The sequence below is a fragment of the Leopardus geoffroyi genome, chromosome A2 (genome assembly GCF_018350155.1).
Source record: "Leopardus geoffroyi isolate Oge1 chromosome A2, O.geoffroyi_Oge1_pat1.0, whole genome shotgun sequence".
NCBI classification, from domain to species: Eukaryota; Metazoa; Chordata; class Mammalia; order Carnivora; family Felidae; genus Leopardus; species Leopardus geoffroyi.
In genome coordinates, this window is record NC_059331.1 from 162,115,745 (window position 1) to 162,129,142 (window position 13,398).

The window sequence follows — 13,398 nt, forward strand, 5'->3', positions numbered from 1 at the left end:
GTCCAGCTCCGTGATGGTCTACACAGAGATCGAGGCTTCAAGGCTCCTGTGCGCCAGGCCCCAGGACGCCAGCTATCTTGTCACGTTGTATGAAATAATAACTGGGCAAGTTAATACAGGTAACAAATAGCCTTTAAATCGGGACCCACAGAAAGACACCCCAGGATTTCAGGGTGAGTGTGCTGTCCCCTCCGCGGACAACTCGGTACAATGACGACACCAGGAGAAGTTCAAGTATTCTTTTATTCAAAGTTGAAAAATGTACCATACTGCATTATTGCAAAAATTCACTGGTACAAAACACTTTGCAGCTGGTGAGAAGGCAATAAAAAGTTGATTTTTAAACTCATTACTATAAATTATTCTTACAGTACTTTGCAAATTCAGAATTTCAAACTGCATTTTATTCTTCTAAATTGCCCACAGTACTCGAGGTTCCTGAAGCTAAGGCAGCTGTTCCAGAAAGGAGGAGGGGGGGGAGGAGGTAGCCGATGTCAAGGGATTTCCATTTCTCTCTCGATGCCCACGTACTTGAGGGCGTCGGCCTGGCTGTATCTGAAAGAGCATGAAAACGCGGTGACCCGCGAGCCAGCACGGGGGAGACCGGCCCCCACCTCGCCCGCCTCCCGCAGCGTGGGCAGAAACTCGCTTCTACTCTGAGAACCGGACCAGCCTGTTGGAACGGCCCCCACCCCCTGCCATCCCCGCGGGCCCGGGAAGGTGGGTCTGCGTCACCACAGCCGGCCCCGCACCAGACCAAACAGGAGCCCCAGCCTCCACGTGAAGGGACGGGACACCCGAAACGGAGCGCCGTGGCTGCCGCAACCTCCCCGGGGCAGGGGTCCACTGGGGACCTGTCGGATGTGGTGCCGCAGGCCACCGTAGTAAGTGGCGACACGCGGCCCGGTTTTGCCGCCGCCGCACCCGAGAGCTGCGCTCCCCCGGGGGGCGCGTATTTGGCCACAGGATGTAGTTTGCTCAACAGGCATCTGCTCGCATCTAAATACGTTCTCGGCAATTTACCCCGCAGAGCCTGACGCCATGTCCCCACCACCGGGGGCTGCGTGTCCTCTGCTCCCTGACGGCCCGCGGGACTTCCCACAGAAAGGACCCGGAGGTGACCAGGTAGGACGCTGGCCACCAGTGCCTTAACCATTAAAATACTAAACACTGATGACGTGGCGGGCGCTTCGGCCGTCGCAGGCAATGACATCGCTCCAACTGCGCTGGAGGGAAACAGAACCTCTGCTAAAAGCGAGTGCATAAGGCTGCACGAATGGCGAGGGTGAAAGTGGGCTTTCTCCACTCTTCATCATACAGGCATACCTCGTTTTATTGCGCTTCGCAAACATTACTTGTTTTTGGCGGGGGCGGGGACTGAAGGTTTGTGGCAGCCTTACGGCGAACAGGGCAGTACCATCTTTCCGTGTCTGGCGCATTTGGCCATTCGTGCATTATTTCAAACCTTCTCATTAACATCAGGCCCGTTCAGGTGACTGGTGACCTGGAAGTGACTGCTGGCACTGTCACGAGGCATCTCGAACTGCACCCATGTGAGAAGGGGGGATCTGACGGCTACGTGTTACAGGTGGTCTGGCCTGGCCGCTCCCCTGCCGGGCCCCCACCCCTCTCCCTCTGCTGGCGGGGGGAGTGGGGAGGGGAGTCCCTGAGATGCACCAATATGGAAATGAGGCCAGTGAGCCATCCACTGGGGGCCCCTCAGTGTGCAAGTGAAAGGAAGGGTCACGCGTCTCTCACTTTGAATAAAACAACTAGACGCGACTGAGCTGGGGGAGGAAGGCATTTTGAAAACCAAGATGGGCCAGAAGCTAGGTCTCGGGCCATCAGTGAGCCACGTTGTGAAGGCGGAAGGAAAAGCTCGGGAAGGAAAAGAAAAGTGCTCCTCCGGGAACACAGGTGCTAAGAAGGCAACGCGGCCTCCTGCTCGTGTGGAGAGGGTTGCAGGGGTCTGGACGGAAGGTCGCGCCAGCCACGCGTCCCCTGAGGCCAGAGCCTAATCCGGAGCCAGGCCCCGACTCTCTCCGACTCCGTGAAGGCGGAGAGAGGTGAGGCAGCTGCAGAGGAGAAGCCTGAAGCTGGCCGAGGTGGGTCAGGAGGTTCCGGGAAAGGCGCCCTCTCCACAGCACACACGTGCAGGGCGAAGCAGCAGGCCGGCCGGAAGGCCCAGCAGCCGGAACGAATGCGGGGGCCGCACGACACCCACCCCTTCGGTGGAGACACAACAGCCTTCTCCCGGAAGACGCCAGCTGGGCCTTCAGAGCCAGAGAGGAGAAGTCCGTGCCCGGGGCTGACTCCCTCGTCGGGGGCTGACGCGGCAGTGACCTGGACCGGGAGCCGGGGCTCGGTGACGGTTCGGAAAACCCGAGGCCCCCGCGAACGGCGGGAGGTCTGCTCCGCCTGCGCTCTGCGAACGCACGACGAAGCCCGTCGGTCTCCAGCACGGTCACTGAGCAGGGGACGCTGGCTGCTGAGTTCTGCTCAGCCAGAGATCCCTTTCAAGAGGGGGCAGCTCCCTGGCGGTGCACCCGGTCACATCCCAGAGCTCTGACGGAGACGGACAGGATGAGGGTCGCGCTCGTGCCTGCCGCCACCCCCGCCATCCTGCAGCCCGTGCCTCAGGCGGCCACCTCGGCCTTCGAGTCTAGTATTTAAGAAACACGGGTCACAAGGCGACTGAAAGCCACAAGGTTGAGCCACTGTTCTAGATGCCGTCACTGTCTGGCAAGCACCCCCCCCCGGCAAGAGGATTAGGATTCGCTTTAGTGCAGGGGCCGGGAACCGAACCCGCGATAACGCCGAGGTATGCCTGTATTTCGAAAGTAAGCCTTACTTCTGTAACTTCCCCCCACACCCCTGACAAATAATGACCAGAAATCAATCCCTCTAAGACCAGAAGATCCAACAAAGAGCTAAAAGCCAGGCTTTCCCCACAGCTTAGAGTCCAGGAAGAAAAAGCCCTCAGGTCACACTAGAAATACGCTGTTACCAACCTGTAGTCAAAAAACAGCTCTTCACCAGTCTGGATGGCTCTCTTAGCAAAAATCCCTATCCTGTGATCGCCGTTAACCATCATAACTGGAAAGAGATACACACACTGGGGTCAGTGAGCTGAATGAGGACAGGCCCCAGGGAGGGTCTGACTTGGGCACATAATCCACCTCTGTCCCAGGGCTGTTCAAGTTCACGGTCACTGGTCTGAAAGGGGGTTCTGTTGGCAATTCTGGTCCCTCTAGCACCTACCTTTTGCATAGCAGTTTGGATTTACTGAATGATTTGCAAAACGAATCTTGTTACCCTTGCGGGTTGCATCCACCACAAAATCTGAAGAGAGAAAGAGAACCTAATGCAGTGAACAATTTCAGTCCGAAATCAGTAAACACGAAGTTACTACGGTTCTGGAGAAGCCACGGGTCAGGGTTGTTCAGGGCTGGCTTTTACAAAAAATGTGCATTCTTGTGCCATTTCACCTTTTACTTTTTTTATTCGACAGCCTGCGGAACACGTTCGCAGAAAGACCTACTTGCTTCAGCGGAAAGTTACTCTGAAGGTATGGGGGGTGAGGGGGCCCCACGGCCTCACGTTCGCTGCCCCAAAACAGCGTCTGGAAAGCAGCTTCCTCATTCTCACAGACCTTCTGAGAACAAGCAGGGAAGTTCTGGGGATGCGTCCACCTTCAGGGCTCCCCACCCTTCCCAGATCAGAAGCCCCATGAGACCCGGCAGCCTCCCCCCCCATCGAGGCCCCAGGGCAAACCCGCAGCACGTCTCCCAGCTGGAGCCGGCGCAGCCCTAGCGGCCAGCGGCTCTGAACCATCCGGTTCAGCCTGGTGGCCTCGCCAACAGCCTGTTTCCGGGCGGTGAGAAACGCCCGACACTTGGAAGTGAGGCCGAGACGCTCCCTGCAGCCCCAAAAGGACCCCTGGCTCGCAGATGCCACCCCCTCAGACCTACCATTGTTCAAGTTGAACAGAAAGCTGCACATGTATTTGTCGTAGACTTTCCCTCTTCTGTCTGCTTCATCTTGAGAAATAATCTGAAAAGCAAGACGGTTGTGGATCAGGTGACCCAAGCTCGAAGGGGACTACAGACATTTTCCCACCTTCCTGACGCAACCCAACAGACGGTCCTACAGCTGGTTCCTCTCCTGCGTTCAGTCTACGTGCTGATGTTTCAGAACAGTGTTGACCCAGAAACACCATTCCCACATCTAAAGGAATCGTGCCTGGAGACAGTGATTGATTGACCAAAAATACAAATGGGGGGCGGGGCGGGTGTTTCCAAAACGATGCCAGCCCAACGGGTCTTCTGTAACTCTGCGGCTACAAAAGTATATAATCAATGACACTGTTGTTTCTAGGTCCTTATCAATCAGCCTCTGGACCGAGTAGGGCGGACTCTCCAGCACGAAACGAAGCTCTGGTTCTCCCCCTTGTCCCCAGATGCTAAATGCGAAATGTGACGAGGACCGAAGCAGCCTATGACCAGGCAGGCCAAGCCCACCGGCAAGAGTTAAGTCCAAGCTGAAAAGGCATTTTTTATGACTTCGTGGCTAACTGAACCCCACAGACCTACCCCGTGAAACCCCATCCCAGGCAAAGGCAAGTTACTACACACGACGCGAGTCCCCGCCGTCTGTACGTGCTGTCCCCCCGAGACCGGGTGAGCCCCGCCTTACCTCTCCACAGTACTCCGAGATGAATTCATTTTTCTGTACGGGATCTTTGATGAAAATCCCCCAGCCCGCCACGTCGGACGGCGCCAGCAGCAGGTGCTAGAGAAGAAAGCGCACAGCACCGACCGGTCAGCAAAGGAGGGCGAAGCCCGAGGGCGAGTTAACGCCCTGAGGACTCAGACCCGTCCTCACACAGCCACTGAGGCAGACGACGTCGGGAGGGCTCCACCGAGGGGCCGGCTCCCCGGTGCTGCCGGCAGCTCTGAGAAGCCACAAAAACAGTGGGCTTTTTTGGGAAATAAAGCCATCTCTGGTAATGCCCTTACGCGAACGAAACCCGGTTGGTAAAAAGTATGTTCTTTTCTGTTTGAGGAGCTAAAAGAAGCCACGTCCACGTGAGCAGGAAGGAGGCTGTCATGCAGTGGGGGCGATGAGATTCTTAGGGCTGAGCAGCGGTGCCGGCGGCCCTGTGACGATGACACGAACTGCCTAGAATACGACGGTCCAACCCCTGAAACCGTCACAGCCAAAAAAATAAAACAGCTGCCACCGCCCCGAACACAGTGTCTGGTGGGAGGGCCCTATGCCCAGCGGTGCGGCCTCAGTTACGGCACACGACCGCTCACGACAGCTCGGTGACCAGAGCTGTGCATGTCCTCCCACCCCGCCCCTCCCCCGCTTGCGCTCGCTCTTTCACAAATAAACATTTCTAAAAGATATCAGCTGTTTGTAACTGAAGAAGCCCTTCATCTACCTACCCTAAAAACAGAAGATACAGAATTTCCCAAATACGCGTTGTCAATTTCTTTTGTTCAGCAATAAACCTCCTGGTTGCTACGGTTAAAAGCACCCGCATGAAATTCCCACTGTGTTGTTTTCAAGATTATTAAAGAAACTGGAACTATTTCCAGTGTGCAAAGTCCTCTTTCCTTTGCACTCCGCACAAAAAAGAACCTCGGATATTATCTGAGAAAAAACAAGTCTCTAGGTTCTGATAGAAAGGAACACCATTTATTTACGTGGAGACCATCCAGTTCTAGAAACAACTAGCAAAATCCCTCTTCTAAATCTGATGCCTTTCACAGCTGCTTGGCAGGATTGACTGGTTCAGGTGACAGCACTGTAAGGCATCCCGGACAGAACGGAGCAGCCTGCCTCCGGGCACATTCCCCAACGAAAACCCAACCCTTCTCGGTCGGCCGAACCATGTGACAGTCGCTTCACCGTCGGCCCTTAAGAGCCGGGCAACCCCCAGCACCGGGAGGAGATGAGCCCTACCTTCTTGGAGCCCCGCTGGATGCTACAGTTCTTGCAGGACACGTTTTTGCTGTCCCAGTGGTCGGCCGCACCACAGGTGAGGCAGAGGTCGGGGTCGCACTCGCGCACGGCCAGGTAGCACGGGCACTGCTTGGTGTTGCACTGGGCTTTGCAGCGGCAGCCGGGAAAGCGGTTCTGACCTTCGAGAGAGACGGTCCTGTCACCACCGCGGGGTCAACGTCGCGTGGAGCCCTACCTAACTCCCGTGACCCGCCCCTCCCGCCCTCCACCCCCTGGACAGAAGAGGAAACACCAGGACACAAGTTACAGCGGTCACTACTGAGAACCACCACCCCGGGCTCCTGCTTTTCCGCTTTCACTCGCCGAACAGCAAGTGTACTTCAAAGCTCTCTGATGCCCTAAGTGTGAAGGGAAAACGTGGGCTAAAGATGAGCCACGGAGGGGTGCCTGAGGGGCTCGGTCGGCTGAGCGTCCGACTTCGGCTCAGGTCACGGTCTCACGGCTCATGAGTTCGAGACCCGCGTCGGGCTCTCCGCTGACGGCGCAGAACCTGCTTTGGATTCTGTCTCCCTCGTCCTCTCTCTGCTCCTCCCCCCGCTTATGCGCACATGCTCTCTCTCAAAAATAAACATTTAAAAACGAAAAAACAACAGTAGCAGCCATGGTTCGTAACCATTTTAAGAGGCCAGATTCTAGGTATTTCCCTGGAATCCGCACTGCCTGTGCAGTTTCACGACACGCGTGCAGTCAGGACGCTTATGCACACGTTCCTTTATGCTGAGTTCTAAATCCCGCGGACGGTTTCTGGTAGCCAGAGTATCTGGGTAGCCAATTCTAGACGCCCTGTAACCTTACTATTCCATGCAGCCTTACTGCGATTTCATGTAAACGATCAAAGAACAGCTCCCGCATCAAACCCACTTTTGCCTAACCTGCCCACAGACACGCACCGGCCAGGAGACCGGCTGGCCACTAGCACGGAGCCCGTTACGGGGGCCCATAAATCCTCGTAGGATAAGCGGAGGCCCTAAAAAGGAAACCCCAAGCAAGAGCTGCCGTGCCCTTGCTTTGATTTGGTCGGCAATTCAACATGACTAAACTCTCATGCAATTCATCAAAGCAAAACAAATACTTACACTCTGAACTACACTGACAAAACTTTTCACAAAAATTTTGTGCTATCACACAAGGGCACGAACTGTCACAAGGCTGACGCGGATGGTCACAGGGCTGGTAGTTGTAAACGTGGTTAGAGGAGCCATCTGCACAGAGAGAACAACGGCACACAGGTCACCCGGAGGTGTGGCGGGATCGATCGCACATAAAGAACGAGAATCTCTTCTGCGTTACACTCAAAGGCGGCAATTTTCCTCCCTGTATTTACAACGTGACACGTTTCTGTTTACAGAGCGATGGCAGATGTCACTTCCCATCCCCCAAGTGCTGGGGAAGTCCAGAGCACTACCCCCCACCCCCCAATCCCAGAGTCCTCCCGTCACTGACTGACTGACTCCCTCCATCCGACCGGCTCTCACTGCACCACGGGACTGGCCGGAACTTCATCAACAGACATCCTCCATTTAAATGGGCTTAACGTACAGAAGTCAATTCTACTAGAATATTCCCCAACACTAATCCAGTTACTGTTCGGAAACAGATGAGTAGACCTTTTTAAGTTAATTGTAAGTTGAACGGAAAGACGCTAACCCTTTTTCAGCTGTATCTTTCTGCAGTGTGCAGCCCACAACCTGTAAAACACAGAAAATCAAGGTCGTCTTTGTGAAGCCAGGGAGTAGCCACCGCACAGATCCAACAGAAGCCGCTTCAGCGGGTCAGGGTGGGCCACGAACGTAGCTGTGCTTTGAATCCCAGTACGGCTGACCCTTGAACAACGCGTGGTGAGGGGTGCGAACCCCCCGCACCATCAAAAATCTGCATCTACCTTTTGACTCCCCCGAAACTTATAAGCCTTACGATACTAATTGGCTAATACGTATTTTGTACAATATATGTGCCATATACTGTGTTCTTACGATAAAGCTGCAGAAGAGTGTGTTGAGAAAATCATAAAATACTATTTCCAGGCCTGTACTTAACCCTACCACCCCCCGCAACACACATGTATATGAACCCAGGCAGTTCGGACTCGTGTTGTTCAAGGGTCAGCTGTAACCACAAAAAAAAGAGACCCGGCCCCCCCACCCGGCCATGGCCCTCCCCACCTCCCCCAGGCAGGACTCGGGGTTGGGCTTATTCGGATGAACCAGAAATAGTACAGTTTCTCTAACTTTAGGCATCTTTAATAATTCCATTGAGCCGTGTGATCGGAATTCAAGCAAGAAACTGACACCCAGCCCAAATTCCTGTGGGAAGAACTGCTAAGTTCTTCAAGTTCTAAATCCAGTGGGCCCTACCTTTCTTAAAGAAAGACAACACGAGCACACACACAACTTTACTTCACACCCAACCATGTTTCTCTCAAGAACACGGGAAAGGGGATGGAAATTAGACCGAGACTTCCACGGTTTCTGGCTCTGCACGAACAAATCGAGTCTGCCTTGGGGCGCCTCGGCAGCTCAGTCAGTTGAGCATCTCACTCTTGGTTTGGGCTCAGGTCATGAGCTCGCTCACAGTTTATGGGTTCAAGCCCCACATCAGGCTCTAGGGATTCTCTCTCTCCCTCTGCCCCTCTCCTGCTTGCTCTCTCTCTGTCAAAATAAATAAACTTCAACAAATAAATCAAGTCTTCCTGAAAACATTCTCTTCCAGGCAAGCCTTTGTGAAAGGTGACCTTCACAGAGGCTTAATGCAAGGTGTCAAGAGTATAAAATGACATGGGACACCTGGGTGGCTCAGATGGTTAAGCGTCCAAGCTCAGGTCATGATCTCACGGTTCGTGGGATGGAGCCCCGCGTCAGGCTCCGTGCTGACAGCTCGGAGCCTGGAGGTGGCTTCGGGTTCTGTGTCTCCCTCTCTCTCTGCCCCTCCCCTGATGTGCACTCTCTCAAAAATTAACATTAAAAAGAATTTTTTAAGAACAGAAAGTGACACCACACACATAGAGAATTCAGGCTCCTAGAATAAGAACCAGGCCAGCGCCCCCCTCAGCTCTCAACACTCACACCCAAGAACACATGTTAGAGTAAATGCTCAAGCGCTGATGGAGCCATTACTACAGAAGCTTCTATTAGGTTCTCCTTAACACACCACATCGATGGCAGGGTACTGTGTTCTTAAGAGAAAAATACCAGCGACTACCTAGGCCGACAAGACTCCACATTCTGTCACCGAGCGAAGGCGGACCGCTGCCCTTGGAAGTGGCTCGGGGACCTGTCGGATCGGCCGCACACTGACTTACCGGTGTTTCCTCTTCTTCTTCCTTGGAGGGGTGTCCACATCCTCGGCCGGCACCGGAGCTATGATGCTGGATTCTTTGACACGGAACTCATACACCTGGCAAGAGGCACAGCCACGGGGCCACGAGGACCGTGTGTTCAGTCAAACCAGTGTTACCCTCCCCCCTTCCCCACCCCCGGCAGCTGCCAGGCGTTGGGACAGAGCAGAAAGTCAAAAAGACACTGACCCAACCCACACTCTGACCGAGAGTCGCAAGGTTCACCACCTAGTCTTCCTGGCCCTTTAGACCAGCCCTGAGAGATCTAAAGTTGGAAGAATCATTTTCCGTCAGTTCCCGCTCAGTGAAAAAAAGGTCAACATGCTTTTTGGGAGACGAACAGGAGCTCAAGAATAACCAAGAACGTTCTTCTGTTTGGACAGGGACTGCCTGTTTTCCCTCTCAAGTTCTTGAACAGTGTTTTACCAGATATACTTACCTGCCTACAAGTTTTGGTCCCGATGAGCCTGGCAATGGCACAGAAATTGTCATAATACGTGCCAATGAGGACCCTGAACATCGAGGCCTCGGCACCACTCCACTCCACGTTTTCGGGAGGCTCGATATTTGGCTTCATCTTTATTGGCGTCTGACATCGAGAATTCGCTTCTAGAAAACCGAAATTACCCACTGGTCACGAAATGACAACCGGGGGCACCTGGGTGGCCCAGTGGGTTCAGCGTCTGACTCCTGATCTGGGCTCAGGTCATGACCTCACAGTTCGTGGGATCGATCCCCACGTCAGGCTTGGCACTGACAGCGTGGAGCCTGCTTGGGATTCTCTCCCTCCCTCTCTGAGCCTCTCTGCATTCTCTCTCTCTCCAAATAATCAAGGAAGGGAAGGAGGGAGGGAGGAAGAGAGAAAGAAAACTCAGGGTTGTGCTTAGGACAAAAGCAGGAAGAGAATCATCTTGAGAAGGCCAGAAACAGTCACTAAGCCTCCCACGGAACACAAGGCTGGGTCCCCTTTAACACAACATTCTAAATGCAAGCTGGGGGGGGGGGGGGGGGGGCGCGCGCCTGGGTGGCGCAGTCAGTTGAGCGTCCGACTTCAGCCAGGTCACGATCTCGCGGTCCGTGAGTTCGAGCCCCGCATCGGGCTCTGGGCTGACGGCTCAGAGCCTGGAGCCTGTTTCGGATTCTGTGTCTCCCTCTCTCTCTGCCCCTCCCCCGTTCATGCTCTGTCTCTCTCTGTCCCAAAAATAAAAATAAACGTAAATGCAAGCTGGGGGGGCGCCTGGCTGGCTCGGCCAATAGAGCAGGAGACTCTTGATCTCGGGGTTACGGGTTCACACACCCCACCCTGGGCATAGAGCTTACTCAAAAAGGTAATAATAAATAAAATGAAACCTGTTGTCACTCGGGTAAGTCACAGGGCCGAAAGCACAGAAACCTCACACGGAACGTCAACACCACTAAACCGAATGAGAAAGGAACGCGACACGGAACGTGACCACACGCCGGACCCTCCACCTCCCCGGCACGCGGGCAGCGGTCTCCGCAGGCCGGGGCCGGGGTGCGGGCAGAGGCGGCAAGAAGCCAGCTCCACACCCTGAACGAGTCCCCCGGTCTGAGAGTTGTCAGTGTGCTGACGACTAGCCCACTAAGAGAAGCACTCGATCCGTCTCCTAGCGGTCACCCGCGTCTCACCCGAGGAACTGGAAGTCTCGTCTTTTTTCTCCTCCTCCTCTTTATCGTTGTTCTCCCCGCCCGTCTCCGTCCCCGCTTCCCGGTCGCTGTCTGTGTCTTTCGATTCCAGCACGTTAATGGTGGGGGTGCTGGGCCTGCTGTTGTTGGGGAGCCGTCCTCTCCTGCGGCCTCCGGGCCGCTTCGGCGGCGTCTTTATCCGCTCGGCGGTGAGGGCAGCGGCAAACTCCTTTGCTCCCTCCTATAAAGTCAAGGACGTAGACATCAAGGTCAAGTTCTCCAACTCGTTTTGTTGCATGAGAGAAAAAGAACTGCACCAAGCAGGTCGTCAGTAAATTCTCACGGTACCCACTTTTACCAACAATCATTTGCACATCCTGGTTTTCTATCTGCTTTTGACAGTTTGAAAATTTCCGAAAGATCGATCTAGGTGCTCTTTGTGCTACAGGGGTACGAAACCAGGCACGACAATTCTGTGTGAACTTGTGAACCATATTAGCTGATTATAACAAAATATAAAAAATAGGTGAGTCTCTTTAAACACGAACATTCGTGAGAAGCATCACACTCCGTGCATGCGGAGCCAGACTTTCCTATTTCAGGGTTTAAGAAGCGTCTCTGGGGATATTTAAAGAATACCAGAAGAACACAAATCACATAAGCATGCTGGGCTTTGTCCCATCCTGCCTTACTATTAAAAAGAACATCCCCTTTTTCCTGGGAGGGATGCCCAGCCCCCCAAAATCGTGAAAGCAGCACATTTCCACATCAACAAGTCCAGTAACCCGGTCTCGGAGAATATGTGCCAACGGTAAGATCACGGATTATACAGACCACAGAAACATCTTAGAGGAGCCCAGTAAAATTCGGCCTGGCACAGAGCATTCTAAAACTGTGCTCAAGAACTCCGTGTTTACAGTGGCGGGAGAAGGGAGAAGTTTGAGAGCAGCCAACAGTTTTACACTTCATTCTACAAAAACCAAAATGCTTAAAAATAGGATACCTTCTGCAGGTGCCATTCAATGAATCTTCTGTCCAAAATCCAACAGGCAATATATACCCATTTAGTTCCTAGGTAGGAGTGGCTTGGTTCAAAGAGGGTAAATGGTAAAAATAAGATAGTGCCCATAAAACACTTTTCTACCTCTTCCTAAACCCTTATCTTTTCTTCATCATTAAAAAAAAAAAAAAAAAATGTGGGCCCAATCACCTCACTCCAACCACCATGGGTCTGGAACTCTGAGGAAGGCTCCGGAACTACCCCGTACAATTACCGAGCTTCTGGGGCTGAAGGGGCTACCTGTGCTTCTCACGCTCACAAACCCTGCGGCGGGCGGAAGAGTCCTGCTCCTAACAACCTCGCAAGGTCGCTGAAGAGATTAACGCAGAGAAACCAATGAAACAAGAGTGATGAGGGACTAGACCGTGCAGTGTGTAACCGCGAGGAAAGCAACTTGGGCAAGGGAGAGAGTCCCTGCTCCCCACACGGCCGAGGTACAGGAGCAAGAGTGTCATGTCGGCGCTGGCTCCACAGACCTCACCACCATTCACCGGGGACACTCCGCAAGTGCCTTCCGAGCGTGCAGCCCTCAGGCTTACCAAGTGCTGGTAACACTGTGGTCCACACGGCTTGTTGTCTAGAGCCGTTTCTGTGTTCTTCCGCTTATAAGTGTTGGGTGTTGCGTGAAAAGCTGCAAAATAAACATAAAATACCCAAATATAACTATATTTACTTGTCGTTTCCAGTTTCAGCGGAAACAATGGGTACATTACAACCTTGCCAACGTATGCTTTACATTACAGAACTTTCCTTCGAGCTCTTCCTAAACTGAATCATCTCATTGTACTCTCTTCAACTCTCCCCTGAAACAACCACCACTCCTCCCCACCAGCCCCTAACCAGGGAGGAAACAGTAAGTTCTGGAATGATTAGGGATTTCCTCCTTTTCTCCTTGCAAGTATAACTGATGCACATAAAACTCTCAACTCAGATCACGAACATTTGAGTCTTTAATTAGAAACAACGGATATATCCCTTCTACGATGAAATCAGGTTTCCTATTTTTACCCAAGATTTCTGGCATCTACAATTTCTTGATTTCTAAATAAAGGTCAGCAACCAGCTTGTCAAATGGGACAAGAATGGGACAGCACTTGTTTAAAACTAGTTTTTAAAAATAAAGAGGATGGCAGCTGGGGGGGGTGGTGGCACGCCTGGGTGGCTCAGTCAGTTAAGCATCTGACTTCATTTCAGGTCATGATCTCATGGTTTGTGGGTTCGAGCCCCACATCAGGCTCTGTACTACAGCTCAGAACGTGGAGCCCGCTTCAGATTCTGGGTCTCCCTCTCTCTCTGCCCTCCTCCCCCCACACGTGCGCGCGCGTGC

General features: G+C 53.3%; 1 protein-coding gene across 8 annotated transcripts in view; it reads right to left on the reverse strand.

Annotated features, from left to right (window-relative positions):
- Positions 1–225: 225 nt before the first annotated feature.
- The window catches only part of EZH2 (enhancer of zeste 2 polycomb repressive complex 2 subunit), a 66,771-nt gene continuing 53,598 nt past the window's right edge, over positions 226–13,398 (reverse strand). For all 8 annotated transcript variants that reach the window (XM_045496038.1, XM_045496043.1, XM_045496039.1 and 5 more), the window contains exons 9-20: positions 12,611–12,702; positions 11,015–11,252; positions 9,804–9,973; positions 9,329–9,423; positions 7,678–7,718; positions 7,107–7,232; positions 5,971–6,149; positions 4,696–4,791; positions 3,972–4,053; positions 3,262–3,342; positions 3,012–3,096; positions 226–555 (exon numbers count right to left, since the gene is read on the reverse strand). In XM_045496038.1, coding sequence (XP_045351994.1) covers positions 495–555; positions 3,012–3,096; positions 3,262–3,342; positions 3,972–4,053; positions 4,696–4,791; positions 5,971–6,149; positions 7,107–7,232; positions 7,678–7,718; positions 9,329–9,423; positions 9,804–9,973; positions 11,015–11,252; positions 12,611–12,702 — 1,346 coding nt within the window. In that variant the 3' untranslated portion in view covers positions 226–494. The remainder of the gene's footprint in view (positions 556–3,011; positions 3,097–3,261; positions 3,343–3,971; positions 4,054–4,695; positions 4,792–5,970; positions 6,150–7,106; positions 7,233–7,677; positions 7,719–9,328; positions 9,424–9,803; positions 9,974–11,014; positions 11,253–12,610; positions 12,703–13,398) is intronic.